General features: G+C 39.7%; 1 protein-coding gene across 1 annotated transcript in view; it reads left to right on the forward strand.

Moving 5' to 3' along the window:
• The window catches only part of ugp2b (UDP-glucose pyrophosphorylase 2b), a 34,902-nt gene that overhangs the window by 5,796 nt on the left and 1,630 nt on the right, over window positions 1-27,476 (forward strand). Inside the window, exons 2-9 of the mRNA XM_047351691.1 lie at window positions 1,917-2,044; window positions 4,798-4,905; window positions 11,072-11,257; window positions 16,706-16,839; window positions 19,240-19,537; window positions 19,675-19,872; window positions 25,747-25,989; window positions 26,374-26,478. Of these exons, the coding sequence (XP_047207647.1) occupies window positions 1,917-2,044; window positions 4,798-4,905; window positions 11,072-11,257; window positions 16,706-16,839; window positions 19,240-19,537; window positions 19,675-19,872; window positions 25,747-25,989; window positions 26,374-26,478 (1,400 nt within the window). The remainder of the gene's footprint in view (window positions 1-1,916; window positions 2,045-4,797; window positions 4,906-11,071; window positions 11,258-16,705; window positions 16,840-19,239; window positions 19,538-19,674; window positions 19,873-25,746; window positions 25,990-26,373; window positions 26,479-27,476) is intronic.

Genomic DNA, 27,476 nt, shown 5'->3' on the forward strand with positions numbered 1-27,476 from the left:
ACTGAACACTGAAACGGACCAAAGATCCATAACCTGACACGGTTACAACTGCGGGTCTCAGCACATTTTATCCGGACCCTTAAGTGGTTCGCTTGTAGAGTGAATGCATGCCGGGCCATCTTACAAAAAGGAGGATAAGAGGATGTAACGAAGGAGCAGCACATTTAAATTTAAGGAGGAGAAGTGGAGGGAAAACAAAGTAAAAGCAGAAATCTGAAGACTAAAGAGTTTGATAATGTCTCGTAGGGCTACGTGGAGTAGTGAAGAGGTGCAGGCGCACAACTACATTTGAACACTAAAGCAACAGAAACCCAGATGAAACGGACTTTCTTCTTCTGAAGAGGTGTAATACTCCCTGTGTTTGGAGTGAACAATAAAAACACAGAGGCATGGGAAGACAGCTCATATAGTTGAGACCACAGATAGTTGTGTTACGAGGCAATCTTGCTAATCATTGCATCACCTTTCTGTTCTTTATCAGTGTGGTCGTCCCTTCTAAGGTCTTAGTCATAGGTAGAGTTTTTCTGACATTTTCTCTCCTTTACAAGTATGTCTTCATGATGACTTTTGGAGTTCTTTTTAAAGGCCCTAAGCCAAAAACAAAAATATGTATCCAAAAATGAGTCCATGAAGGGTTTTAATGATTAAAAAATAAACAAAAGAATTTTTAACCAAAATCAACTGCAGTGAAAAGTATTTCCAGCTGTTGGTTGTAGAGCAACCATCAACGTATCACAGACAGGCTGCCCATGAGTGTGATTTTGAAGGAAGAAACCCAAACATTGTATTTGAACATTGCTGCCGATGTTCTGTCTTTAATCTGGAGGACTGATCAGAACAGTTTGGGAACGGAAATGTGACGGATGATTCATTTCTACGACACATCAGTGAATTTTTTGTTATATCAAAGATTGGTCGAAGATGATGTTTAGCTGTCCCTCTACATTAATCAAATCCATAGCAAAATGGTTTGAAAGGAGAACTCGTGAGAATTACTAAATAAAGGCCTAAATCTTCATTCTTTTAAATATTTTGAAATAAATTTGATATTTGAGGTGTTACAATACATCCAGGCCAAGAGACAAGAGGATACACGATATCGCATGCATGAGAATGAGACAAGATCAAAACCTCTTGTGTTGGTCTTTAAACCAGGTTTGTGGTCAACTTTCTAGGGACGATTCTGAAGCACAGCTGCCATAAGGACTTATCGATACATTGTAATTATTCCTGTTTGTCTGCTTCCTTGGCAAAATACCTCTGAACAGCGCTTTTGCCTGTGTCTAGGGGTTGCTAGGCTCTTCTCTGGATACTTGTCATGTTACAGCAATTTTAAACGTCCAGCTCACTTCATATCTTGTCTGTCACCATTTCCTTTTTTATCTGCGATGTACCTAAAATCCTTTCACAGAAAGCTATTTGAGAGCGATGGAGATGACTTCAATGCTTTGGGTCCATTGAGCAGTGTTAGTTGACCTGTCCACATGACAGGGCAGCTCAAGAACTACTTCCTTTCTTAATACAAAGTACCTGGAGCTCATAACAAAAGTTAGTTCACCAGACAATGTGACATGCTGACAGCAACTAGAGAGCCCTTTGGTGAAAAATGTTGATAGTTTTAACATCGCAAGAACTTGTGGCCCAAGATCTCATTACACCTCTATTTCACATGTAACTGTTAAATATTTGACAACCAAAGTTATTTGTCAGTGCGCGGGTGCTCAGAAAGCCCAACAAGCCCGATGCCAGAGAGCTGGACGCAAAATCCCCACATTTTCCGTTCTTGTAGATGACACTGAGCTTATAAAATGAGGAGGAAGTCTGAAAATCTGAATTAAGACACAACCGAATGTCTGCTGCATCAGTGGAAAGAAACGAACTTTGACCTTTCTTTCTCTTCTGTTTTGTTTGTTCAGGTCTGAGTGAACGAGTGGCCCACAAAGGCATGGCTCAGTTTCAGGAAATGATGCGGCAGCAGCTAGAAAGCTCCATGGACACGGAGCTGGAGAAACTGGTGGACACGGTCTCAGGGACCGACAGAGACGTACGCCAACACCCTGTCTTCATCCCTCCCTTTGTGTCTCTCTCTCTCTCTCTCTGACCATCTGGTTGTGATTTAGAAGGGCTGACGCCACGCGATGCTGGGAAAATTTAAATCTGACGCACTGGAGCATAATACCAACCAGGGTTACACCTACGGGCACACAGACATTAAACAGCTGTTTAATTTCTTTAAATTATAGGGTCTCTTTGAGGAATTTCGGCCAGATGTGTCAGACAATTGTAGTCAGGTGTTGGAAGTAAAACATTTTGGAGCAGAACATCAGCTAAACAGCTAAAAAAAAAAACAACAAATTTGCCAATATTCCTGTTTTTAATGTGGACATTCTGGTTTCAAGCTACCAAAGGTTGTGTGAGAATACATACTTAAACACACTGTGTTGGCTGCAGCCTCTGTCTTTCAGGTGGCGGCAATGAGCGTCAGTCAGAGACAAATGTTGAAGACCCTTCACACACACCCAAGTGTGTGTGAAGATAAAAAGCTTGGAGTAAACACTGATGACACAGCATGCATGCACTTTAGAGGATGACACGGGAGTGGATTTTCTCTCCTGTCTCATCCTGCTCCCACAGAAAAATATCTTGTCCCATCCCAATCCCAGGCCAGCATTAAAAAAAAAATCCTGTCCCGTCTCACTCCTGGTAAATTGACTCCCACTCCCATTTAGAACGACTCCCACTCCTGTGCCTCTCCCATTTTTGTTTTCTTCATTTAGTCTTTTGGGAATTTCTTTGAAGGACCAGTTAGGTCCCTGTTGTTAGCTGTAGTAGAAATAATAAAATATCAAACAAGGAAACAGACCATGTCTATCTTAGTTGAATAAACAAAATGTACCTAGTTGTATTTTACTCATTTATTAAGTGATTGTTTCCTTTGAACAATGACATCACTTTTATGTTTCAAGTTGCTGAAACAAAAGAAAAATGCACCTAGTAAGAGAACTGTACTTGGTGAACAAAAGGGCAACAAGGCATTACCTTCATAATTTAGAAACTGTAGCTCAATGGTTCACAGCCCTGGTCCTCAGGGACCCCTTCTCTGCAAGTTTTAGATGTGTGTCTGCTCCAGAACATCTGATTCATATTCTGACATGACCTCCTATACAGGCATCAAGAATGGAGGGTCAAACTGGACAAAATTAAAACAATAAAATAATCATTAAATAAATAAATGTTGCGAATGTCTCATAAGTGAAGTATATGTAACATGAAAGAAATGTAACATTAAATGTGCCATTAAATTAAAGGTACCATTTATTTATTTAATACATCATTAGAAACAATAAATGTACCATTATATCATGAAATGGACTATAATGCAATTAAATGTGCCACTGAATAATTAAGTATAATTTTAAAGACGACATGACGTAATTAGTGGTACACTTAATATTTAACGATGTATTAAATAAATTGTACATTTAATGTTACATTCAATTTTTTTCTATTTCACAACATATTTATTTAATATCTTCCCTTGATGAAGCCTTACTACGGAGCCCGTGAGGGGACATGGGGGAATTGTTTTTCTTTTGCATCCCCACGCTATACTTTTTACGTTCCCACGCAATACATCGGTAATATTTGCGACTTTCCTGTCAGCTCTGAGTTTAATAGATAAGTCCTTACTTCTGACTTCACGTCCAGTTCTCCACCTGCGTTTGCTCCCTCCATCCTGAACGCAGGTGGAAAACATCGATCAGAAACACGGTTGGCTTGTGGGTCGTGTAGTTCGTTTGACTCGCATTATAGTATATGATTCTTGGAAAAAAACTACACAATGGCAGCGTCGAGCCAAGTTTTTTTTTTTTTTCTTAAAGTTTATAACAAAGTCTCAGTTTTACATTTCCAAAGACAATTGATCCTAGTTTATTTTCCCTCCTATTGGTTCGCTCCCGCTCCCGTTCATTTTTTATCCTGTACCGTCCCAATCACGTGATCTTTACTCATGCTGTCTCCCGTCACGGGATTCCCGAAAAAATGTCAGCCTCTAATGCACACCAAGAGCAGAGAGCACCTCAGTTTTGAACTTGATTAGTTCCCATTGAAAGATGTTAAATGAGACGATTTCCTGATGAGCACTGCAGGGTAAAATCTCCGTTTGTGTGAAGAACTGCCCAAATGAAAAATGACCTGATTTCTTTTTTTTAAGTCATACGGCTAAAGATGAGACCGGGTTCAGACTTGATCTTTTTTACAAATGTTTCTTTGCTGACTTTTGCTTTTTATTGTTCAAACGCCTAAATAGTTTTCCAAAACTTTTATTTAGCAAATTGTCCATATTTATATGCAGTTACATATTATGAAATATTATTATTATTAGTCATTAGGCTGAATTAAATGTAAACTTGTCTGTTCTGTGTGTAAAAGGGTAAGAAGCACACTGACCTCGTCAAGTTTACTTTTTTAAGACTTTCTTAAAGATGACGAAGGATCAACCAAACATAAATCAAACCTTAGTCTGTTGTAAGGATAATTGAATTTCAAAGTTTCCAATTAGCGAAAACAGTGTTTTTATTTTTGATAAATATTAGAAATAAATCCTGTTATAGATATAAAAAGCTTTTCTGTTTCATTTCATAAGGTTTGGAACATTTTTGAAAACTTTTCCACAACCAGAATGGGCGTCTCTTTAAAATAAAAAAAAAAGACCCAATAATCACAAACACTGTAAATGCAGTGGATACATTGAATCTTTATACCACATTCTAAATTTTTTTTTGTCCACATTTTTAGGTCTGCAAGAAGGACTTTAAGGGCTTCAAGAACCTCTTCCACAGATTCCTGCAGGTAAAGGGGCCATCTGTGGAATGGCTCAAGATCAAAAGGCCTCCAGAAGACTCTGTAAGTCCAGTTTGATTCCCACCGAGAAAATAAAAGCTCTGAAATGATATTCCTTGGATCTCACTTTGGAACATGTCTTTATTAACTGTATTTATTTGCACCATCTCCCCTGAGCTCATGCAGCTCATAGGTAACCGTTTAAAACCTCACAGTGTCTTGTTCTCGAAGAGGCGGAATGAGTTGGAAACGAAAATTACAATATAAACACAAGTAGCACAAGCCTATGTTAGAAAAACCCTAAAATGCATAAAATACAAAGACACATCTTGTACTACTTACAACTTCTTTGCAGAGTTATCAAACTAAAAATGCAAATATTGCTCTGATTTTACAAATTAGCCCAAATCAATGATTCTTTATCTTTAAGAGCGTAACAAATAATCATTCTCACGAGATGATGAGATGATACAGTATCGGGTTCCTGAAAACAAGACATTCTGGCTATATCTTTACCCTCAAGATTTTCCCATTAGTCCAGCTCTGAGACCATTATGATGCATTTCTAAAAACGTTGCCATGACAACAGCAGATATAATCAGAGAGTTCTCCTTTATTACGTCTGTCTCTCTTCTACTCTTTGTTCGACTTATGAGATAAAACATTTGTTTTTAGCAGCTGCAGATTACAACGAACCCATCTATCAGGCATATTGTGGCTACATGAAAAGGTTCAACTTTCCTCTAAATACTTAGCTCTATAACACTATTTTCTTCTGTAAATCTAAAATATTGCGTGTGTCATGATGTATGTTTGGATGGGTTGTACTGGAATTCTAATTTCCCCTCGGGGATCAATAAAGTATCTTTGAATTGAATTGAATTGATATTTGTTGCAGAAAACCAAAGTGTCCTTTTCATGCTGCCATACTTTAAAACGACAATCCTCTTGTTTCTATGCTTTGTTTGAGCTTTGATGCACACAGTTTAAAACTCAGAGGCAGGATAAAGGGGCCTGATCCCTTCTGAGGATGTATTTGAAGTCTGAGCTCTGCGTTTTGTGTCAGGCTATTTGAGCAGTAAGCAACAGCACTGAAAAACAACCAAATGAATGAACTGGGAAGTTGGAGATCCGATTCTCAAGGTGTACGTCAGTCTGTGGATGTTTGTTTGGAGCGCAGCGAAACACGGGAGCAGACAAGCTAAAAGACACTTTCCAATGTGTGGAGATTTCATTATTCGAAGCAGAATCTACAGGTCCTTCTCAAAATATTAGCATATTGTGATAAAGTTAATTATTTTCCATAATGTCGTGATGAAAATTTAACATTCATATATTTTAGATTCATTGCACACTAACTGAAATATTTCAGGTCTTTTATTGTCTTAATACGGATGATTTTGGCATACAGCTCATGAAAACCCAAAATTCCTATCTCACAAAATTAGCATATTTCATCTGACCAATAAAAAAAAAGTGTTTTTAATACAAAAAACACCAACCTTCAAATAATCATGTACAGTTATGCACTCAATACTTGGTCGGGAATCCTTTGGCAGAAATGACTGCTTCAATGCGGCGTGGCATGGAGGCAATCAGCCTGTGGCACTGCTGAGGTCTTATGGAGGCCCAGGATGCTTCGATAGCGGCCTTTAGCTCATCCAGAGTGTTGGGTCTTGAGTCTCTCAACGTTCTCTTCACAATATCCCACAGATTCTCTACGGGGTTCAGGTCAGGAGAGTTGGCAGGCCAATTGAGCACAGTGATACCATGGTCAGTAAACCATTTACCAGTGGTTTTGGCACTGTGAACAGGTGCCAGGTCGTGCTGAAAAATGAAATCTTCATCTCCATAAAGCTTTTCAGCAGATGGAAGCATGAAGTGCTCCAGAATCTTCTGATAGCTAGCTGCATTGACCCTGCCCTTGATAAAACACAGTGGACCAACACCAGCAGCTGACACGGCACCCCAGACCATCACTGACTGTGGGTACTTGACACTGGACTTCTGGCATTTTGGCATTTCCTTCTCCCCAGTCTTCCTCCAGACTCTGGCACCTTGATTTCCAAATGACATGCAGAATTTGCTTTCATCCGAAAAAAGTACTTTGGACCACTGAGCAACAGTCCAGTGCTGCTTCTCTGTAGCCCAGGACTGGGGAATGCGGCACCTGTAGCCCATTTCCTGCACACCCCTGTACACGGTGGCTCTGGATGTTTCTACTCCAGACTCAGTCCACTGCTTCCGCAGGTCCCCCAAGGTCTGGAATCGGCCCTTCTCCACAATCTTCCTCAGGGTCCGGTCACCTCTTCTCGTTGTGCAGCGTTTTCTGCCACACTTTTTCCTTCCCACAGACTTCCCACTGAGGTGCCTTGATACAGCACTCTGGGAACAGCCTATTCGTTCAGAAATTTCTTTCTGTGTCTTACCCTCTTGCTTGAGGGTGTCAATAGTGGCCTTCTGGACAGCAGTCAGGTCGGCAGTCTTACCCATGATTGGGGTTTTGAGTGATGAACCAGGCTGGGAGTTTTAAAGGCCTCAGGAATCTTTTGCAGGTGTTTAGAGTTAACTCGTTGATTCAGATGATTAGGTTCATAGCTCGTTTAGAGACCCTTTTAATGATATGCTAATTTTGTGAGATAGGAATTTTGGGTTTTCATGAGCTGTATGCCAAAATCATCCGTATTAAGACAATAAAAGACCTGAAATATTTCAGTTAGTGTGCAATGAATCTAAAATATATGAATGTTAAATTTTCATCAGTACATTATGGAAAATAATGAACTTTATCACAATATGCTAATATTTTGAGAAGGACCTGTATATTCACAGCCTTGTAGCAAGATTCCAAGATTCCACCTAAAGGCCGATGCTTGCAATTCCTGACTGCAGACATTGACCTCCTGTCCAACAAGAGGAAATAAGGATAATTCATTCCACTGAAAGTCTCACTTCCTTTGAGGAAATAGTTAACCCCCTGAAAAAAGTCAGTTCTGCAAACCTCAGCAAAGTTTCATGTTGCTGACGCATGTTGAAATCTTTTTTTGTGCTTTTGAGACTCACATCTCTACCTTTTTAGTTTTTTAATGTTACAAACTCATGAGCCTCAGATAGAAGACAGAAATGGCCAGTTTTACATCAAAGGTGAAGAGGTGATCAGCGATGTACGGCTGATGGTTGAACACAGAAGGCTCCACGGGGGAATCCGGAGATAAACGAGGAGAGAGGAAGGCAGAGAGAGCAGGCGGGGAGTCTGAGGAAAGTGTTGAGATAAGCGCTAAAAGGACAAGCTGTTCAATGAGACAAAAATAGCAACAGTTAGAAAGTCATGGGGCATTAATGTAAGAAAAACAAGAGTGAACCAAAATCTTCATCAACAGCTGCCACCATAGGAAGCTGGTTTTCAAATGTACACATCCATACAGTTGACTGGTGGATTCATCAGTCGACCTACAAAAGACAGTATTGAGTATGAATGTGACTGAGAGGTGAGGTACCCGCCTGTCCTTGCAGGGAACGGGTGCCTTTCTCCAGCAGCCATTGGGTGAGAGCCAGCGTACACCCTGGACAGGTTGCCAGTCCTTCACAGGGCGTGAAATGTATATGACAAGTTCCCTCCTTGCTTGTCAGAGAGGTAGAGATGACCTGAAACAGCCATAATTAATTAGGTTTTTTGATGTGAATGAAGATGATCATCACCCTCCAGATCTATTGGCACAAATGGTAAAGATTTGTAAAAAATATTTTAAAAGAAATTATTATTTTTATTGCAGTCAGATGATGTTGCACAAAACAATCAGTGGGGCTATAATTATAGCACCTAAACAAATCCTATGAAACTGTTAAAATCGAGGCATTTCTTTCAACTTTACTTTTTGAAGTTGATCAGATTGTCTGGAAACGTTTAACTTGTAATCTAGACGTGCTATTCTTGTGGGCGTATAAATATGATGGGACACAGAGGTGTTTTTCTTGGTCGCTCTTCAGAACAGGAAAGACTAGAGAACATGCCATTCACGTAAGGCACCAGTGTGTTTATCTTTTTACAATCATCGAATGGCTGCAAGAAATAAAATTGCAGATATTTGGCACCTGAGTAGTTAAGAAGTTGAAGCAACTGAAGCTTTAACAAACAACATACGAACACCAGTGCATATTGACACCATGCACACTAAGGATGATGGGTAAGAAAAGAAAACTCTAGAGACCTGCAGCTTTTTTCTTTCATTGTGAAATCATCTTGCTGATTAACAGATACATTTTCATTGGAGTTTTTCCAGCGGTGTTAAAAAAATTGTGGAGGCCACTTTGAAAGGAAACTGGTAAGATAGGCGGAGAATGAGCTGTGAATTGTCATTTCATCTTATCGGAAGGTTTTCTTCTTGAGTCATCACAGGCTGCTGGCTCACTTCCTTCTCGTTTCCCTACAGGTTTGTTCAGTATAAGGACTGGCATCATCCTTTTATTTCTCTGAATGTTTTACACATTAAATCATCAAACTTATGATCCGACAGTTTCAGAAATGTTTAGGGTTGAAATAAGCGGCATCACAGTCGATACTGTTCGAAAACCTGGCCCAGCCAATAAGGAGCAGGGCAGGATTTATCTGATCTTATTGCGTGTGTTGTGGAAAAAAACTATTTTTCCATTTCTATCACAAAGAACGGCGTCCTGTTGTTTCTGAGTTCTGCACCCTGTCATCCTGACGTTCATAGTTGGAGCAATAGATATGCTATTGTTCTTCAAACAATAAATAAACCCTGATGTATTTGAGTCAAAATAAGATCATAAATGATAGATGAGATCCCTGATCGGTAATAAGGTCTGTCTAACTGATATGACTGCAACTGTAACATGTTTACAGTAAAGTCAGGTGGAGCAAAAACATCACGGGTAAACTTAAAAGAAGAAGATAATTCATTTTTTACACAATTTCCAAATAAAGATGTGCTTCTTCAGTGCCAACAGATTGGCTGTAGATGCAGAAGCAATTGCTTCTATATCTCACCCTCTTACCTGGCCAGGGGACTTTTACGGCATCACCGAGTTGCTCATATCACAGAACACACCAAGACGGCAAAAAGGCGATTTAATTCCGCCTTAAAGCGTTTCGTGAAAGGGGCCTGTGCTTACAGAACTAGTCTGGCAGTCATTAGGTAGGAAAAAAGAGGAAACGACATGTTGAAATCATGGAAGAAAGTGACTGACTCTGTCCTAAAATAGTACATCTTCACCCAGGGGGGAGGGCTATCAAAAATATTACATCTTCTCAATATATGCGACACCACTTTACGTTTTACAAAATTTGCTTTACTTCTAATTTTAGGCCAGAAACCCTTTGATAGCAGCTCTGAAATGAACAGCTGCTGTTGCACAAGAGAAATAAAACGTATCAGGATTATACAATTAAGAAAAAAAACCAAAATATTTCTGGAAAAATGAAGTGCAGAGGACAATGTGTTGGGCTTTGGGTAACCTTACATTAACTACAGTTGTGTATATACTCACTACACCATTACCACAGACACAGATGTATTAGCAGCTTCTCAATGGTTAATGTAATTGGAGAACTTCTAAGTGCTTTCACGCCTTCGTTTAGAGTTTCCAAACTGATGGGACAAAAAGCAGAGGTCTGCAGAGTGTCCACTGTCACTGACACAAGCCTGCCCCTTTCAACTGCCAGAAAACATGTGGTCCATTTTAGTGCTCCATCTCACGCTAACAGAAATCTTGTTCTACTTTGATTTTTTATTTTTAAATCAGCATGATAGATTTTAGATTTAAAAATAAAACAGGAAGAGAAGGAACTAATCAAGCCTGATCAAACAGGAGTTTTTACAGCAAGCTTCTGCTTCACCTTTAATTTTAACATGTTAAACATGTTAAACATGTTAAACATGTTAAACATGTTTCTGTTTTGTTATCCCTTCATGCCTTTTTGTAGAGAATAAGAGAAGTCATTATACATACGATACTGCTATTGGGAGAACTGTATAGTAAATATTGAATGTGCATGTGCTCCTATAATAAACAAAAAGGCAGAGATAGTAAGGATTGTACGCCGTTTTAGATAAAAACATCCCACAATATATGCATGTTATGAGTGGAGAGGCATGTTGGGACTATCCTTGACTTTAATAAGCAATTTGTAACATGTTTCTAATACACATTTGAGTCATTTCATGTGTTGTTGAGCTTATAGAGTTGGGCTATCCGTTTCCCCCCTCAGATCCAGCCGTACGATAAGATCGCAGCCCGGGGTCTGCCGGACAGCGTGGCCGACAGCCTGAACAAGCTTGTGGTGGTGAAGCTGAACGGAGGTCTGGGCACCAGCATGGGATGTAAGGGCCCCAAGAGCCTGATCAGCGTCCGCAACGAGAACACCTTCCTGGACCTCACCGTGAAGCAGATAGAGGTGAAAATTCTGATCATCAACTACAGTTCAACCAAGGATTTCACTGTTTTTTTTTGAAGTTGTCATGTTGTCATCATGAAACAAAACCCTAAAACTTACATTTCTTTGCTGTGATTGGGAGAAATGTAAAAAGCAGCATTTTTTCCTTTGGAGAACCGAAATCAACCACATTATTTAGACATCAGTAATAAATCACACATAATATATTCTTAAAATCATGACCCACTGCCCATTTCTGTACATCCCCTCCGCTCAGGTGTTTTTGCTTGTGATTTTGGCCGCTTTGTGCACAGCAGACAACACAACATGATAACAATAAAAATACTTTTCATATAAACTAGACAAGACATCCTGTTAATTTTAGACATGTCCTTAAACACTGAAGAGCAAAAAGGTTCTTCTGGCTGCGGTGTAGTCTGTTTATTATAACAGACGTACCGGATCAGGGTTATCTCTGTTGGGTATTTTGGATGCCAAGTGTCTTTCTAAAAAGATAAAGATTACAGTTGGATAAATTGACATTAGTTTTAAATCTGTCTGTGACTTTAAGCAGTGAGACACACTGTTTTTGCACCTTAAGCTTAATTTATGGTGCAAAAATGTAAACAGTGTTTCTGCAGGTTGCAAACTGCTGTCATCAGACTTTAGCAGCTCTCTTAATCATGTTTCTTTTGCTTTCAAAATAAACCGTGCTGAACTGGTAAGTTACAGTTCTGGATGTTTTTAGGTGAGCAGCCTCTTCACCTTTCCCCGAAAACTCTACTGCCTTTTTACAAACATCTGCAGTCACAACACAAGTTTTTCTTTAAGGAACAAAAACCGAACCAGCTTGATATACTGGGATCCTCCTTTTCTGAGAAATGGTGAATTAGGGCTGTGATACCGTCTCTTTTCTTTAAAGTTGTCATCTGAGCTCATTGCATATCCTTTGTTTGCTTTAGACCAGCCTTTTAAAAGCCTTCCTACTGTGGCTGAAGCATGATTTTCATACAATACCTCTTTAGGAATTACCTTGGAGCTAAAATCCTGTTTTCTATCAAACTGTTATCTATAGTAGTTTTGATAGATTCAGCAAAATAAATTTAAAATCGCTTTTTCATGACTTTGCCTGCTGTGGTTCATCTTTACGGTTGAAACAGGGTTAAACATCATTCCTCTACAATGATCAGGCACAAGTCAGAAACAGATGTAAGAAGTGTTGAGAGGAACTTTAGATGCTTTTCCCTACATTTAGATACGCTATCCAAAACCCTTATCCCCTGGGTTCCTAATCTCTCTTGCAGGGTTTTTAGTTGTGGGTTTTGACTTCTGTGCTGTTGTGTAAATTAAGCTGCTGACCCCCAGGCCATATCTGTACCTGTCTGGCATCAGTGCTGCTGGTTCTGACAGAAAAACATTAAAACAAAGTCCTTCACTACAGGAACTACAACTCGTATCTAGCCTGTTAGTGTGCTAACTTCCAAAATAGTTCTTTACAAACACAAAATTTAAACTCGGACAGTCCTGCAGCTTCGGTTATCTGAGGAGATGACGCCACCTGCTGCATCAGAAGGAGCAGCTCCACGAAGGGAAAAAAACAGTGAAATCCGACCAATAAAGCCTTATTCCAAGATTGTGTCACAGTTGTTACAGTCTAAAACAAAGTAAAACTTTGTGGAGATGTGAAATTGTAATTGATCTTGACATGCTGTTCAGCTGTTTTGCTTAGTGGAACCGAGGAAAAAGTTACACTTAGCTAATATACAATCCATGCTTTTCAGCAATAGAGCTTTAACTAACGATCGTGTCACTGCACTTCCACGTGCTGATTGACTTATGTAAAGTTACTCCAAACACTGTGGGCCGTGTAACTGTAACGGGTTTTCATGGATGAAGACTCCGCCCTTCACTGCATTTGTGGCAGAGGAGAGGAGATCAGGATTATCACCTGGTGTTCTGCAGCCATAATTATAATATTCTGATTCTTTGACAGTGGAGACACTCTGAAGCAGAATTAAAATTATGTTAAAATGTTACATATATATTTATATAAAATGAATTTCTTTCCTGGATGTTTTACCAGATGGCTTTTCAGACCCAATCAGGACTCAAACCCGGGTCCCATGTATCAAAGACACGGATGTACCCTGCTACACCACGATGGAACTATGAGATCTACGTGTGTAATTTCCTTTTATCCACGAATATGTAGCTAAAACAGAGAAGTGTGACCCCAGAAAACTAACATAGTTCCTAGAAAAGGATCCTTAAGTGCAAATGCACAGTTTGATAGACCTTCAGAAAGTCTGAAAACTACTTATCAAGGCCTCTTTAAAGAAATTACACAGAGATTTGAAAGGAAAACATGAAGAACTGAGTGATGACTTTAGACTTAAGCATCTTGTATTGCCTAATGTACCAGAAACGTCAGCTCCAAGTTAATTTGTCTCATCTTGAGATCTGTTTTTACATGTTTCTGGAAAGATTTGCTGTTTTTTCATACAAAGAAAACTTACTAATAAACCAATTTTATTCAGAGAAAAAAACTCTATAATCTGAAAGCAAATGCATGTGTTGATGACATGGATTTGTTCCTCCGGGCCTTTATGAGTTTATAAGTGCTTGCCTGTTGGAAGAGGGCTGAAGATTTTTGAAAAGAGTCCAGTGTGAGGTCTCTGAGGAGTTGCTGTGAAAGGGGATCTGTTGGTGAGCCGCCTGGCGGGAAAACAGAGACGGCTGTGTGCCTGAGAGAAGCGTGCACAGTTACTTAGATCCCATCGTGTACCTCAACCTCTGCTTCAGTACTACGCCCAACCCCTCATTGAATGTGCATCGTAAGGCACTCAAACAACAGTCATGTTTTCCAGCAGCTTTTCGTAAGCCCCTGAGCTCTTGTTTCAATTTAATCTGCATTGGATAAAAGTGAAGTGTTGAAGTAATGAAGGTCACTTAAAATACAGGGTAGCATTTATTGAGGGTGGTTGGTGTTTGTGTATTTTACAAGAGGGCTCAGCTCTCCTCCAAGCACACTTCCTCCAGCTTTCTGCCCAGGCCGGGTCAGATTACCTGCAGACTGAATCCGCCTGTTCAAAGAAGAGGAAAATGGATCACACACACACCAGCCTGAAAACAACTTCTCCTTTGTTGGAACGTCTCGCTTAACCACCGGGAAAGTCAGAAATGTATTTTCGATTATCATAAATAATGAAAAGAGCATTTTCCCATCATGCTTTACAGCATTGTCTGTTGATTTTGAGAACTTTTTCGGGACCAAAAATGTTTCAGGTTGTGAGCCCTTGTTTGCATTTTCACTGCACTTTGACTACTTGGACTTCTTAAAGGAGACTTGTCCTCATAAAACTGCAGTTTCATGAGGACTAGATGGAGCTATGCAGTCACCTGTTATGCACCCTTTTTAAGAGTTAGCTGCCTGATAGAAAATACATTGGTGAACAGTGTCAATAATCGGGAATAATTTGAGTAGTTAAATTTAAGCACAAATTGCAAAGGAAAATACTAGTTAATAGTCCAATTGTAGTCCGGTTATGTCACAGTGAATGTACCATGCAATAAAAGACACTTTAAAACCACAATCTGATTGAAAAACAGCTGAATACATTTACAATAACATTTTTAAAAATTAGAAAAATTGGGCCATGTGCAGAGGCTATAATCTTCGATGCGGCTGTCCCGGGTTCAAGTCCTGGACCCGGCGACCTTTGCCGAATGTCTCCCCCTCTCTATGCCCTCTTTCCTGTCTACCTACTGTTGAAATTTGAAAAATAAAAGGCCTCTAGTGCCACAAAAAAAAAAAAGAAATGTTTGAAAAATTACTGAATAATTAGATGATGGCAACGGCTAATTTGCATTTAAAATTATTTAATGATTTGGCAAAAAAGATGCATACTTTTAAACCTAAATCAGATTCCTGGTGGATGCAGTAAGGATTTGTATCTTAATGTACACCTAGAGTTGAAATAGTGTCATGTAATAAATACCTGTAGTTAGTTTAGTGTTACATTATACATTTCTGTAATTTCCTCTCTACTCAAAGCCTTCTTAGAACTTCAGGGCTGTAATTTCACGAACCATGCAGTTGTTTTCGAAAACGTAACCGCAGTAAATGGAAGAAGCTGGAAGTCTCACCTCTTTACACATGATCAGTCTGCCACTCAAAATCTGTAAGTTATTTTTCTCAAAACAGCGTGTTCACATAAGGTTTCGAACAGAGAGGTTTTGGTTGGTGACAAGAAATCTGCTCTCTTCACCAAATCATTTCCACGAATCCCCAGCACGTTTACTGAACCGCAGGATCTTTGGGGGAAGTAGAACCGCTCCCTCTATCTTCCTCTGTTGTTAAAAGCAACCACGCATCTGTTTGACATGTTACCACTGGAAAGCCAACCAATAGATTTGTGTTTAAAGCTTTTTGCAGCCGAGCTCTGATTTATGGACAATACTTCATCATTTATATATGACCGTGCACTTTCCTTTTTATAACGGTGTGCATCCAGAGGCTCTCAGAATAGCACACTTATGCTTTTAAAAAAACAGCGAAATATCGCTGTGAGATATTTCTTCGTACTAGTTAAGATTTGTAGGTTTTGTGGCATTAAATCTAATAAAATTAGTTTTTTTCCGGTTTTAAATACTCCTACAAACAAAATTTATTGAACAACAAAAATCTCCAAAGGAACATAAAGAGACTAGTTTTTAGATGCAGCCATTGACCTCCCTCCTATGTTTGCCTCCACATACGCCCACTGTATACACATTGCAGAGCAAAGCTGTAAATCGAGTCTTTGTTTCACGCTTTTGCTAAACGTTTTGAAGTGTTTGTGCAAAGGAGAGGACCACACTTTAACAAAACTCCACAGAAAGATGGAGAGTTTTCCCACTTTTTCAGCTCATTACAAGAGATCAGTTATACATGATGAGTAACGTTCTTGGCCGGCCAACACTTGTCTCTTACAGGGTAAAAATCCAGCTCCACCCAACTGATTCACATCCTAATTCTGCTCCCCTTTTTTAGCCATTTAAAGTTTCTCTCCTAGAGGCCACAGCTACTCTTTTTCTTTATTTTTGTAGTTTTTGTAAACTTAAAGCAATACTTTCAGTACACCAGTTGTTTTTCCTGACTTTTGTTTAACCACTATCGAAAAACATTTTTTGTTTTTTGGCGTTCATAGTTTGACCATAAATCACTTTGTAATTTTCCTTTTGGAAACAAACTCTCAGATACAGCAACAAAAAAGGTTTCAGTGTTTTTATGCATTACTGCTACTACAACATCTAATAAATAATGAAACCTCTAACTTAATAAAATAATAATAATAATTACACTAGATCCACTAGTTTATAGTTTTCATCAGTCTACATTGGCAATCTTCTACTGATTGTTAAGGGGAATCTTGCCTTCTGTACTGGATAAATGAAATTAGGTTTTTGTTGGTTTTTTTTCTCCCACAGCACCTGAACAAGACGTACAATACCGACGTTCCCCTGGTCCTCATGAACTCCTTCAACACAGATGAAGACACTAAGAAAATCCTGCAGAAGTACACACACCACCGGGTCAAGATTCATACCTTCAATCAGAGCAGGTGAGTCCACTACAACTGAACATTAGTTTTCTTTCGCATTTCAAATCACATCTTCAAAGAAGTAGGTAGGCTTTCACTGTTAGCTAGCAGCTGAATGAACACAATCTGATTTATTAACTCACCGCAGTGCATCACTTGTGTATCTGAATGCAAATGTCTAGGAAGATGCGGAAAAGCCTGTTTGTAATGAATGCCATGGTGTTTCTCCTCTGTCAGCCAAGTGAAACTTTCATTTACAGTTTCAATTCAATTATTCATCAGACTCATATGTTCTGCATGCCATAGGGAGTGTGGTTCAACACTTTTTCTGGGACAGCAGCAACACTAGCTGAAGGATTTAATGTCAAAGAGGCTGCGTAGTTTTAAATGTCAGTCAATGTGAGAACAAAGAAATGTTGAGGCCATAACAGTAATTCATAAAATCCAATTAAAGTCATCTTCACTGTCACAAAGGCTGGTGTTTCGGGTTAAGGGAGAGAAAGCAATTAGCCATAAACACCAAACAAATCCATAAACTGTTCACCTACTCTCATTATGTTTTGGCCTAATCAACTTTCATGGAAAGAGCAAACTAACTGCATTCAAAGGTCTGTTGATGTTTTAACCTTCATTTCAGAAAAAAAGAGGAAAATCCATTTAGTTTGTGAATACAGAGCTGACAACTAACCTTGCATGGCAGTAGAGGCCAGGAAGTCTGGATTTTCTGGGGGAAATGTCAAGCTTGTTTGTATCAGGCGGAGTTTGGATGTTATTTTTATAATCATTTGTGTAAAGAAACCCTAAAATTGGCTCAGCATGTCTGACTGACTCATCAGAAAAATTACCATTATTTTAGTCTATCTACATTCTGACTCTCACCTGACTCCCAGTTACAAATAATTATGTAGTTGAATTTATAAACTGTCTTAGCAGTTAGCATACAGTTAACTTGCCTTGCATTACAACAACTATGGTTTTCGTTTGTATTTGTGACCTTGACTGAGATTTCTAAAAGGCTGCCAAGATCTGTAAATCCAGCAGGCCTTATGATAGAGATTGAAAGCTGAAAAGGATAAAACAGCATAACTTTGCTGTTGTCCATTTCTGTTATCTACTTGAAGCTTTGCTCTCTCTTGCTCTCTCCCAGTGGAATGTCTTAACCTGTTGTACATAGCTTACTTCGGTGTTTGTGCTTCTTGTTACTTAATTTGAAACAACTTGCTGATAGTCAAAACAACTAATTCTAGGTCTTCTTCGTTGATTAAATACTTTAATGAAGATATGTTATCATTAACCTGGTTGTGTTTAGCGGTGGTGATTTCACTGATTGGAAAAATACTGGATTTTTGAGTTTCTGGGAGGCTGTTGACTGACGAGAGCACGGATCAAGCTATAAATCAGCTGATTTCGGTCACCAGCTTAGTTCTCTCTGCATCTCCAAGAGGCATTATCGGGCTGCGGTAATCTGATCAAGTCAAAGTTTTAGACTTCGATCAGTTCCGTTAATTCTCTCCTTGTTTTTATATCCTGTGCTGCAGTTTTCACTTTTTTGAAAAACATTCTTTGGGGGAAGCTGTGGCTCAGGGAGATTCCAGCTTTAAACAAAACACTAAACCCAAGCTGCCTTCTGATCTGCATATCAGTGTTTGAGTGCGGATGAGTGACTGAGACCTGTAGTGTAAAAGTGCTTCTAGGAATCAGTAGGACTACAAAAATGCTCTCTAAGTTCTTTGTTATAAAAGGTGACGGCGTGCCAAAAAGCAAGAAAAGACCCAACCTTATGACTTGAAATTGTTCTTATTCACAAAAAGAATCAAAACAAATGCATTCATTCATAATTTTAAGGTCCTGGACAAAACGTAAGCAACAGATCAGTTTGTAGTTTCTGCATTTCTTTACCATCAAAGAGGTCTCTGTTTCTTTTTGGGCAACTATTTTAGATCGAGAGGAAGTGGAAGGTTTATGGAGGAAAAAACAAGCTACTCTGGAGGTGACACGGCAGGTTTAACGTGTTTCCGCTAGTGTCAAGACCATCATCAGAATCAGAACCTATCTAATCTTTTTTAACAAGAACTTTATTCCTTTACTTTGAGTGTTTTCTCCTAACTGGCCCATCTGGATCAGAATTCGCTTGAAGTGACAGAAGTGCTGCCAGTTCCTACTCAAGGCAGCTCCTCGTGATGAGGGTTGTTAAAGCAACGTGACATGAATCCTTGGTAGAAACGCTTTGATCTGTGTAATGCTCACATGGGCTTGGCTTTGTACCTCTCTGTCTTCTTGATAAAACCTAAAAATATAACTTGTCATAAAGATTATTCAAAGAATAGTCACTGTTTTCTGCTCCTAGTGAAAACAAAGACAACATATGAATATTTCAAGAATAAGTCCCAAATCTTATCACACCTGTGCTTCTCCATCCAGGTATCCTCGCATGCACAAAGAGTCTCTCCTTCCCGTGGCTGCGAACCTGAGCACGACGGGCCAAAACGCAGACGGCTGGTACCCTCCCGGTCACGGCGACATCTACGCCAGCTTCTACAACTCGGGGCTGCTGGAGCAGCTGATCGAGCAGGGCAAGGAGTACATCTTTGTGTCCAACATCGACAACCTGGGCGCCACCGTCGACCTGCACATCCTGCACCACCTGGTCAGCCAGCCCAACGGCAAAGGCTGCGAGTTCGTCATGGAGGTTACGGATAAGACACGCGCTGATGTAAAGGTAGGCGCAGGAGGAGAAGAAAGAGGACAAACTATCATAAAACTCATAATTTTGCCATGATTTCTTTTACTAACAAGGATTTTTATGTTGACAAATATAATGTATGAAGTCAAATTCTTGATTCTTTCTTTTTCCAGGGAGGCACGCTGACCACGTACGAGGGGAAGCTGCGTCTGCTGGAGATCGCCCAGGTCCCCAAAGCCCACGTGGACGAATTCAAGTCGGTTTCGAAGTTTAAAATCTTCAACACCAACAACCTGTGGATCTCTCTGCCTGCTATCAAGAGGCTGCAAGAGCAAAATGCAATGGACATGGAGATCATTGTCAACCCAAAGGTGAGCAACTAAAAGATAAAACTGCCCATTAAACACCCTAAATTCCTCTGCTCCTATTGGTCTCCTTGGGAGCCTTTAGCTAAAGCTTATGGAAGAATGTGGCTCCAGATTAGGAGTAATGTCTCATTTACCAGGTTAGACAGCAGCTACTCTACCCTGTGGAGACATCACTCAAAATAGCATCATGATCTTTTTTTTTTTATAAACCAAGTAAGCAGAAATGGTGGAAAAATTTTGCAAACATCAACTTTAGACAAAGAGTCATATGTGTAGATGTCAATAAAAGAAACCTGGAGTTTTATCTTCGAAGTGTCTCTGACTTTATGGTCGAGGCTCTTCCTCCAAGAAGACTGTTGGAAACATAACTCGGTAAGAAACACCGTCAACGTCTGTTTGTCTTGATTTCTTTGCTCAAGTTACATTATAGTGGCATGACATCTGTGTAATGTTCCATGGCCAATTCAAAGATAGCTATCACCATTATACAAAGCGGGGGAGCCAGAGTAAACAGTTTGTGCAAAGGCAGCTTCCCAGAAAAATGTCCTTAGTTGAGTTTGAAAGCCAATGAACGGCATCCTCAAAGCCTAAAAAGTGCAAAAGCAACGTCTCACACTGAAAAATGTAGGAAAATCTGAACTTTAACAACTTTAAATGCTTTTATTTATTCATTTAGGACAGCCATTCCAAATAAAAAAAAACGTTTTTTTTTTTCAAAATGAGCAAAACACACTTATTAGAACTAGCAATTCCAATAAAAATGTAAATGAAGCGTTTTTCAAATGCATATAAAAAGTTAATCAGACTTTCAGAACATTTGTACATAGTAATTCATGACTTTCTATTTTCCTGGTATATAAATAAGATGTGACGCAGTATCTCATTTCTCTTAGACTCTTTTCAAAATGGGAACCACAGGAGAACATACCATTTAAATAAAGGAAAGTGTTGGTCTTCACGAGTCAGGAAATGACTAAACTTCCCTGTGTATTCAGGCAGGGCAATATTTAAAATGTTTCAAACAACTGGAACTGTGGCAAACAAGGCTTGTTTTTCTTGCCCCTACGCATGGTAAGAAGAATGGTGAGGAAGGTTAGAAAATCTCTAAAGCTCAGTGTTGGAAAGCTGCAGCACAGAGTGACACCTTGGGGTCACCAAGTCCCTATAACAACAATTGGACACTATCTACATGCCGGGAAGATGGTTCTACCCTCACAAACATGAACGGGTGGTGTTTTGTAAACTCTGCTGGGAGTTCAGGAAGGCTGGGTGTGTGAAACAAAGGATGAATATGTGGAAAAGCACCTCATGCCCACTTCTTTGTATGGTGGAGGATCTGTGATGATGTGGGCCAGTTTCTCTTTCATAGGGCCTGGGAACCTTGTTAGAATGCATAGCATCATGAAATCTTTAAAATCCCAGGAGAAATCAAATGTAATTCAAATGGACTCTGCTGATGAATCTTTCATCAGAATAATGATCAAAAAGATGTGGGCCCTGTGAAATTCCTCTTATTTCCTCCTAATTTCTGTTTTTTACATATCCTATTTTTGTCATTTTTACATTTTATGTAGCCTAATCTACTAGGGTTCCCTGTAAAATATTAGAAAACATCCTTTTTTTAGAATTAGAAGTTTATTTTTGCTGTAAGTTAGAAGGATGTGAACAGAAAACTCAACTCTAAAGTTAAATATTAGTTTAGTTGTGATGTTTACTAGATTAAACCTTCACTCCCCCTTCCAGCCTCACTGAGAGGACATTACTTCAGGATATGAAAATCTGCCAGTGTCATAAATTCACATCTAAGCTCTGCCTCACTCCTGATTATTGCTGCCTCTGCCTAAGCAGAATTAACAGATGTGGTTGTCATTAGTTGACAGGGTTAACACAGTGATAAAGTCATTCATTATGTAAGGGGCTATAAGTGAGCAGAGCTTTATGGCTCGGTTCTTGTTCTAGCCTCATGCGGGGTAAAATTACTCTCAGTCGCTGTGATGCACAAGGACCTGAAATGGTGGATTTAGCATAAGAGCTTCTCACAGATGTGTACCCGAGTCTCCTATCATTATATACAGGTCCTTCTCAAAATATTAGCATATTGTGATAAAGTTCATTATTTTCCATAATGTCATGATGAAAATTTAACATTCATATATTTTAGATTCATTGCACACTAACTGAAATATTTCAGGTCTTTTATTGTCTTAATACGGATGATTTTGGCATACAGCTCATGAAAACCCAAAATTCCTATCTCACAAAATTAGCATATTTCATCCGACCAATAAAAGAAAAGTGTTTTTAATACAAAAAACGTCAACCTTCAAATAATCATGTACAGTTATGCACTCAATACTTGGTCGGGAATCCTTTGGCAGAAATGACTGCTTCAATGCGGCGTGGCATGGAGGCAATCAGCCTGTGGCACTGCTGAGGTCTTATGGAGGCCCAGGATGCTTCAATAGCGGCCTTTAGCTCATCCAGAGTGTTGGGTCTTGAGTCTCTCAACGTTCTCTTCACAATATCCCACAGATTCTCTATGGGGTTCAGGTCAGGAGAGTTGGCAGGCCAATTGAGCACAGTGGTACCATGGTCAGTAAACCATTTACCAGTGGTTTTGGCACTGTGAGCAGGTGCCAGGTCGTGCTGAAAAATGAAATCTTCATCTCCATAAAGCTTTTCAGCAGATGGAAGCATGAAGTGCTCCAAAATCTCCTGATAGCTAGCTGCATTGACCCTGCCCTTGATAAAACACAGTGGACCAACACCAGCAGCTGACACGGCACCCCAGACCATCACTGACTGTGGGTACTTGACACTGGACTTCTGGCATTTTGGCATTTCCTTCTCCCCAGTCTTCCTCCAGACTCTGGCACCTTGATTTCCGAATGACATGCAGAATTTGCTTTCATCCGAAAAAAGTACTTTGGACCACTGAGCAACAGTCCAGTGCTGCTTCTCTGTAGCCCAGGTCTGGGGAATGCGGCACCTGTAGCCCATTTCCTGCACACGCCTGTGCACGGTGGCTCTGGATGTTTCTACTCCAGACTCAGTCCACTGCTTCCGCAGGTCCCCCAAGGTCTGGAATCGGCCCTTCTCCACAATCTTCCTCAGGGTCCGGTCACTTCTTCTCGTTGTGCAGCGTTTTCTGCCACACTTTTTCCTTCCCACAGACTTCCCACTGAGGTGCCTTGATACAGCACTCTGGGAACAGCCTATTCGTTCAGAAATTTCTTTCTGTGTCTTACCCTCTTGCTTGAGGGTGTCAATAGTGGCCTTCTGGACAGCAGTCAGGTCGGCAGTCTTACCCATGATTGGGGTTGTGAGTGATGAACCAGGCTGGGAGTTTTAAAGGCCTCAGGAATCTTTTGCAGGTGTTTAGAGTTAACTTGTTGATTCAGATGATTAGGTTCATAGCTCGTTTAGAGACCCTTTTAATGATATGCTAATTTTGTGAGATAGGAATTTTGGGTTTTCATGAGCTGTATGCCAAAATCATCCGTATTAAGACAATAAAAGACCTGAAATATTTCAGTTAGTGTGCAATGAATCTAAAATATATGAATGTTAAATTTTCATCATGACATTATGGAAAATAATGAACTTTATCACAATATGCTAATTTTTTGAGAAGGACCTGTATGTGTTACATCACAGAACCCTTTTAGAGTGTAATTTTAGTTCATTGTGAGCACCTCTATGATTTGAAGAAGCTTCATCTCTTCTCAAGCTACAGCCTTGGTTGCAGCTCTGCAATGCAGAGACATGGCAGTTGCTCCCAGCTCAGTGCTTTATCAGGTGCAGATGAGAAATGTAGAGACCTCTCTCCTGAATAGGAAAATATCTCCTTAGTTTCCATGTATGATCTCAGGCAGCATTCTTTTAATGCTGGTATAGTGCTGTTTATTAGATCAAACGGGGTGCAAATTTAGTTGGGATGATGGTAAATCAGGTTCTGATTGACAAGTCTTCACCTCAAGTCATTCCCAAAACTGGGATCAGGTTCCAGTTCTTACTGTTGGACATGCCACGTGGAAAAAGAGTTACTCAGAGATGATTAACCATGATTTTTGCAACAAAGAAAGACATGAGTCCTAAATGAGTCTAAACAGTATAATGGTTGTTATTTTGTCCTTATGCTCCTATTTGAGAGGCTCTTGCTAAGATTATAACTATAACATTGAACTGTTTAATTGAAATCAATCTGATAGGAGGGTAACAAACTAAATGCCTTTAACATCTTAACAGAACCCGATTTCAAAAGCTCTGAACTGTGCCTTTAAAACACCCACCAGCCATCCAGTGTGTGACATCACAGAAACCGATCTGCATTTATTTTTACACTCAGAAAAACATCATGGCTCATAGACCGGCTATGAACAGGTTTCCATGTCTGCACGCTAATGAGCAGTAACCGGTTCAACATGTCTGACATTTTTTCTAAAAATAAAAAAAGCAAAAGCTGGTTCTGTGCAAAGAAGATTTAGATGGAAACAACCTTCTGTTGTAATGATGCAGCGTATTGATTGTTTTGTTTTATTTAACCAGAGATGTCCCACAAACTCTCTTCTATCCTGGTTAGGATGAGCGTCATAAACACACAGGCTGGGAAAACATGAAGCAAAACGGAAACATGATGGCAAAAACAATCAAAAGAAATACACAAGCCATAAAGTAGAGATAAATCCTAAATATCCCATACTGCATTTTATTGCAGTAACATTGTTCTACTAAAACTGTTTACATTATCTAAACATCTACACTGTTATTTACGTTTGAATAATATTAGAGCCGACTGCAGATTAAATTAGATTTAACCATCTTATCTGTGCTTTAACAATATGAATGTAAATATAAGTGAATGATATCAGCTGGCTTACTCATAAATGTAAACAGCTTGAATGACTGTATTTTTTTTACACAGTTTATGTGCATTGATGTAAATTATATCACCAATCACTTGTTCTCCAGCCTAATCTTTCCCTAACAACAAAATGAATCAATCATCATTATGGACTTCATAGGTTACGTTTTCATCAGTTTAGATGCCAAGCATAATCCCCTCCAGATGAGTGTCATCTACTGCAGTAACTGTGAGGTTAGAAATTAATGAGTGTCTAAAAATCATCTATTTAGTGCTATTTTGGTGCTAACTACCAGTTTTAAGTTGGCCCAACAACTTCAAAATGCTTAAGATTGAGGCTGCCTCAGTTGTTGTGTCCTTGGGCAAGACACTTCATCCGCCTTGCCTGCTGATGGTGGTCAGAGGGCTCGGTAGCGCCAACTGTATGGCAGCTTCACTTCTGTCAGTATGCCATAGGGCAGCTCACTACTGTCAGTGTGTGAATGGGTGGATGACTGATTGTAGTGTAAAGCGCTTTGGAGTCCTCAGACTTGATAAAGTGCTATACAAGTGCAGGGCATTTACTCTATTACTACTGGCCACTGCTTAAATAATTATGTCATCTGCATAGTAGCTAATCATATTTGGGTCTATGGAACTCAAACTAACCCAAGATTATCAATAGAAAGAAAGTGTATACCAAGATTGACCCTTGAGGAACACCCAGCTTCACTTCTAAAGCTGCAGAGTTGTGGCTATATGTTGAGACATAATGGGTTCTCCCTGTTTGAAAACAAATTCCTTTCAGGCACGGCTAAAAATGGCCAAGATGTATAAAGTATCTGCATCTTTTCCCAATGAGACAACAGTTCCAGGATGTGGCTAACTAACAAAGATGCGAAGGGAATACCAACAAATAAAAACAAGTGTTGCATTGAGTCTTATAAGTGGCTAAAGGAGAAGTCTTTTGTAAGTCAGATCCTAAAGATTGTAAATTCCCAATAAGTCTGAGCATATTCCCGTTTTCCCCTCAGACGCTCGACGGAGGGCTCAACGTCATCCAACTGGAGACGGCGGTTGGCGCGGCGATTAAATGTTTCGACAACGCGCTGGGAATAAACGTTCCCCGCAGCCGCTTCCTTCCTGTCAAGACCACGTCCGACCTGCTGCTGGTCATGTCCAACCTGTACAGCCTGGAGGCCGGGTGTCTCACCATGAGCCCCAAGAGAGAGTTCCCAACGACGCCTCACGTCAAACTGGGCAGCTCCTTCACCAAGGTGGGAACGGCATTGCTACCGCTGTTGAGCATGTGGCATGTTTATATATTTAATTTTTTCTTATGGAAATGTCCTCTCAGTTTATAAAATTGTTTGCTGTTAATCAAGAAGACTCATGGTTTTATTTTTCCTTTTGTTGCTTTTTTTTTATTTTAAATTAAATGTATTTTCCACAAAATACAGTTTAGGAATTGCATGAAATGTGTTTGGATCATTGTTTAAAATACTGTGATAATTGCAGTAGAACTGTAGAACCTCCACAGAAGGTGTGGTGAATAATTCTTACATCATAAATATGACTTTTATAAGTTAATATCTGATTTCACCTCCAGTCTGAATCAACTCTCACCAATAAAAATAAAGCAAACCTGTTTTTGTGTTCAGGTTCAGGAGTACCTGACCCGCTTTGAGAGCATTCCTGACATGCTGGAGCTGGACCACCTGACTGTTTCTGGAGACGTCACATTTGGGAAAAACGTGTCACTGAAGGTAAACATCCAAAAATGTTCCATACTCGGTGTGTCGGAGTTGATTGCTTTGAACATGATGATGTTGCAGTACTTCCTCTGATATCTAGACTGTTGTCTAGGCAACAAGTACGCAGTGGTGCCAACAGAAGACGACTATGGGGTTTTCTGCCCCCTCCAAACTGTCTTATATGCACAATGGGTTTCACAAATATGAATTTAAGACAAAAGAGGCAAATAAATAAAGGCCACGAGTTGCATTCTCTAGCCCATTGAACATTACAAACAAATTTTGTTGGGATTTTCTGATAGAGTAGTGCAAAGTAGTGCATAACCTTGAAGTGTTAGAAAGATTATACATGTTTTTCCAATTTAAAAAAAAAAGCATCAAAAACATGTGGCTTGCATTTTGATTAAACTCTCTTGGTTATATAGCTTGTAGGAACGACCTTCCACAGCAGTCACAGCTGTATTACTGAAGAGTCTGCCTCTACCAGCTTTGTACATCTAGAGAATGAACTTTTTACCTATTTTCTTTTGCAAAACAATTCAGGCTCAATCAGATTAGATGGAGTTTCTATGAGCATCAGTTTCTAAGTAATATCACAGATTCTTAATTGGATCCATGTCTAGATTTTGACTGGGCCATTTTACGCTTGGATCTAAACCATCCCATTGTAACTCTGGCTGCATGTTTAAGGCTTGTTGTCCCACTGGAAGGTTATCCTCCACCCAAGTGTCCAGTTCTCTGCAGCCTCTAACAGGTTTTCTTCCTGGATTGTCCTGCATTTAGCTCCGCCCATCTTCCCTGACCAAATTCCCATTCCCTGCTTAAAAAAAAAGCATCCCCACAGCATAAAGTTCCACCACTGGGCTGGTTTTTCCAGGTTGATGTGCAGTGTTAGCTTTTATCCACACACACTGTTTTGCAGAAAGTTTAATGTTCTCATTGCGAAAGCAACCGGTTCTGATGGCTGTTTTTGATTCGCAGCTCGTTTTGCAAGAATAAAACTCATCGCT

The sequence above is a fragment of the Girardinichthys multiradiatus genome, chromosome 22 (assembly GCF_021462225.1).
Source record: "Girardinichthys multiradiatus isolate DD_20200921_A chromosome 22, DD_fGirMul_XY1, whole genome shotgun sequence".
Lineage (NCBI taxonomy): Eukaryota > Metazoa > Chordata > Actinopteri > Cyprinodontiformes > Goodeidae > Girardinichthys > Girardinichthys multiradiatus.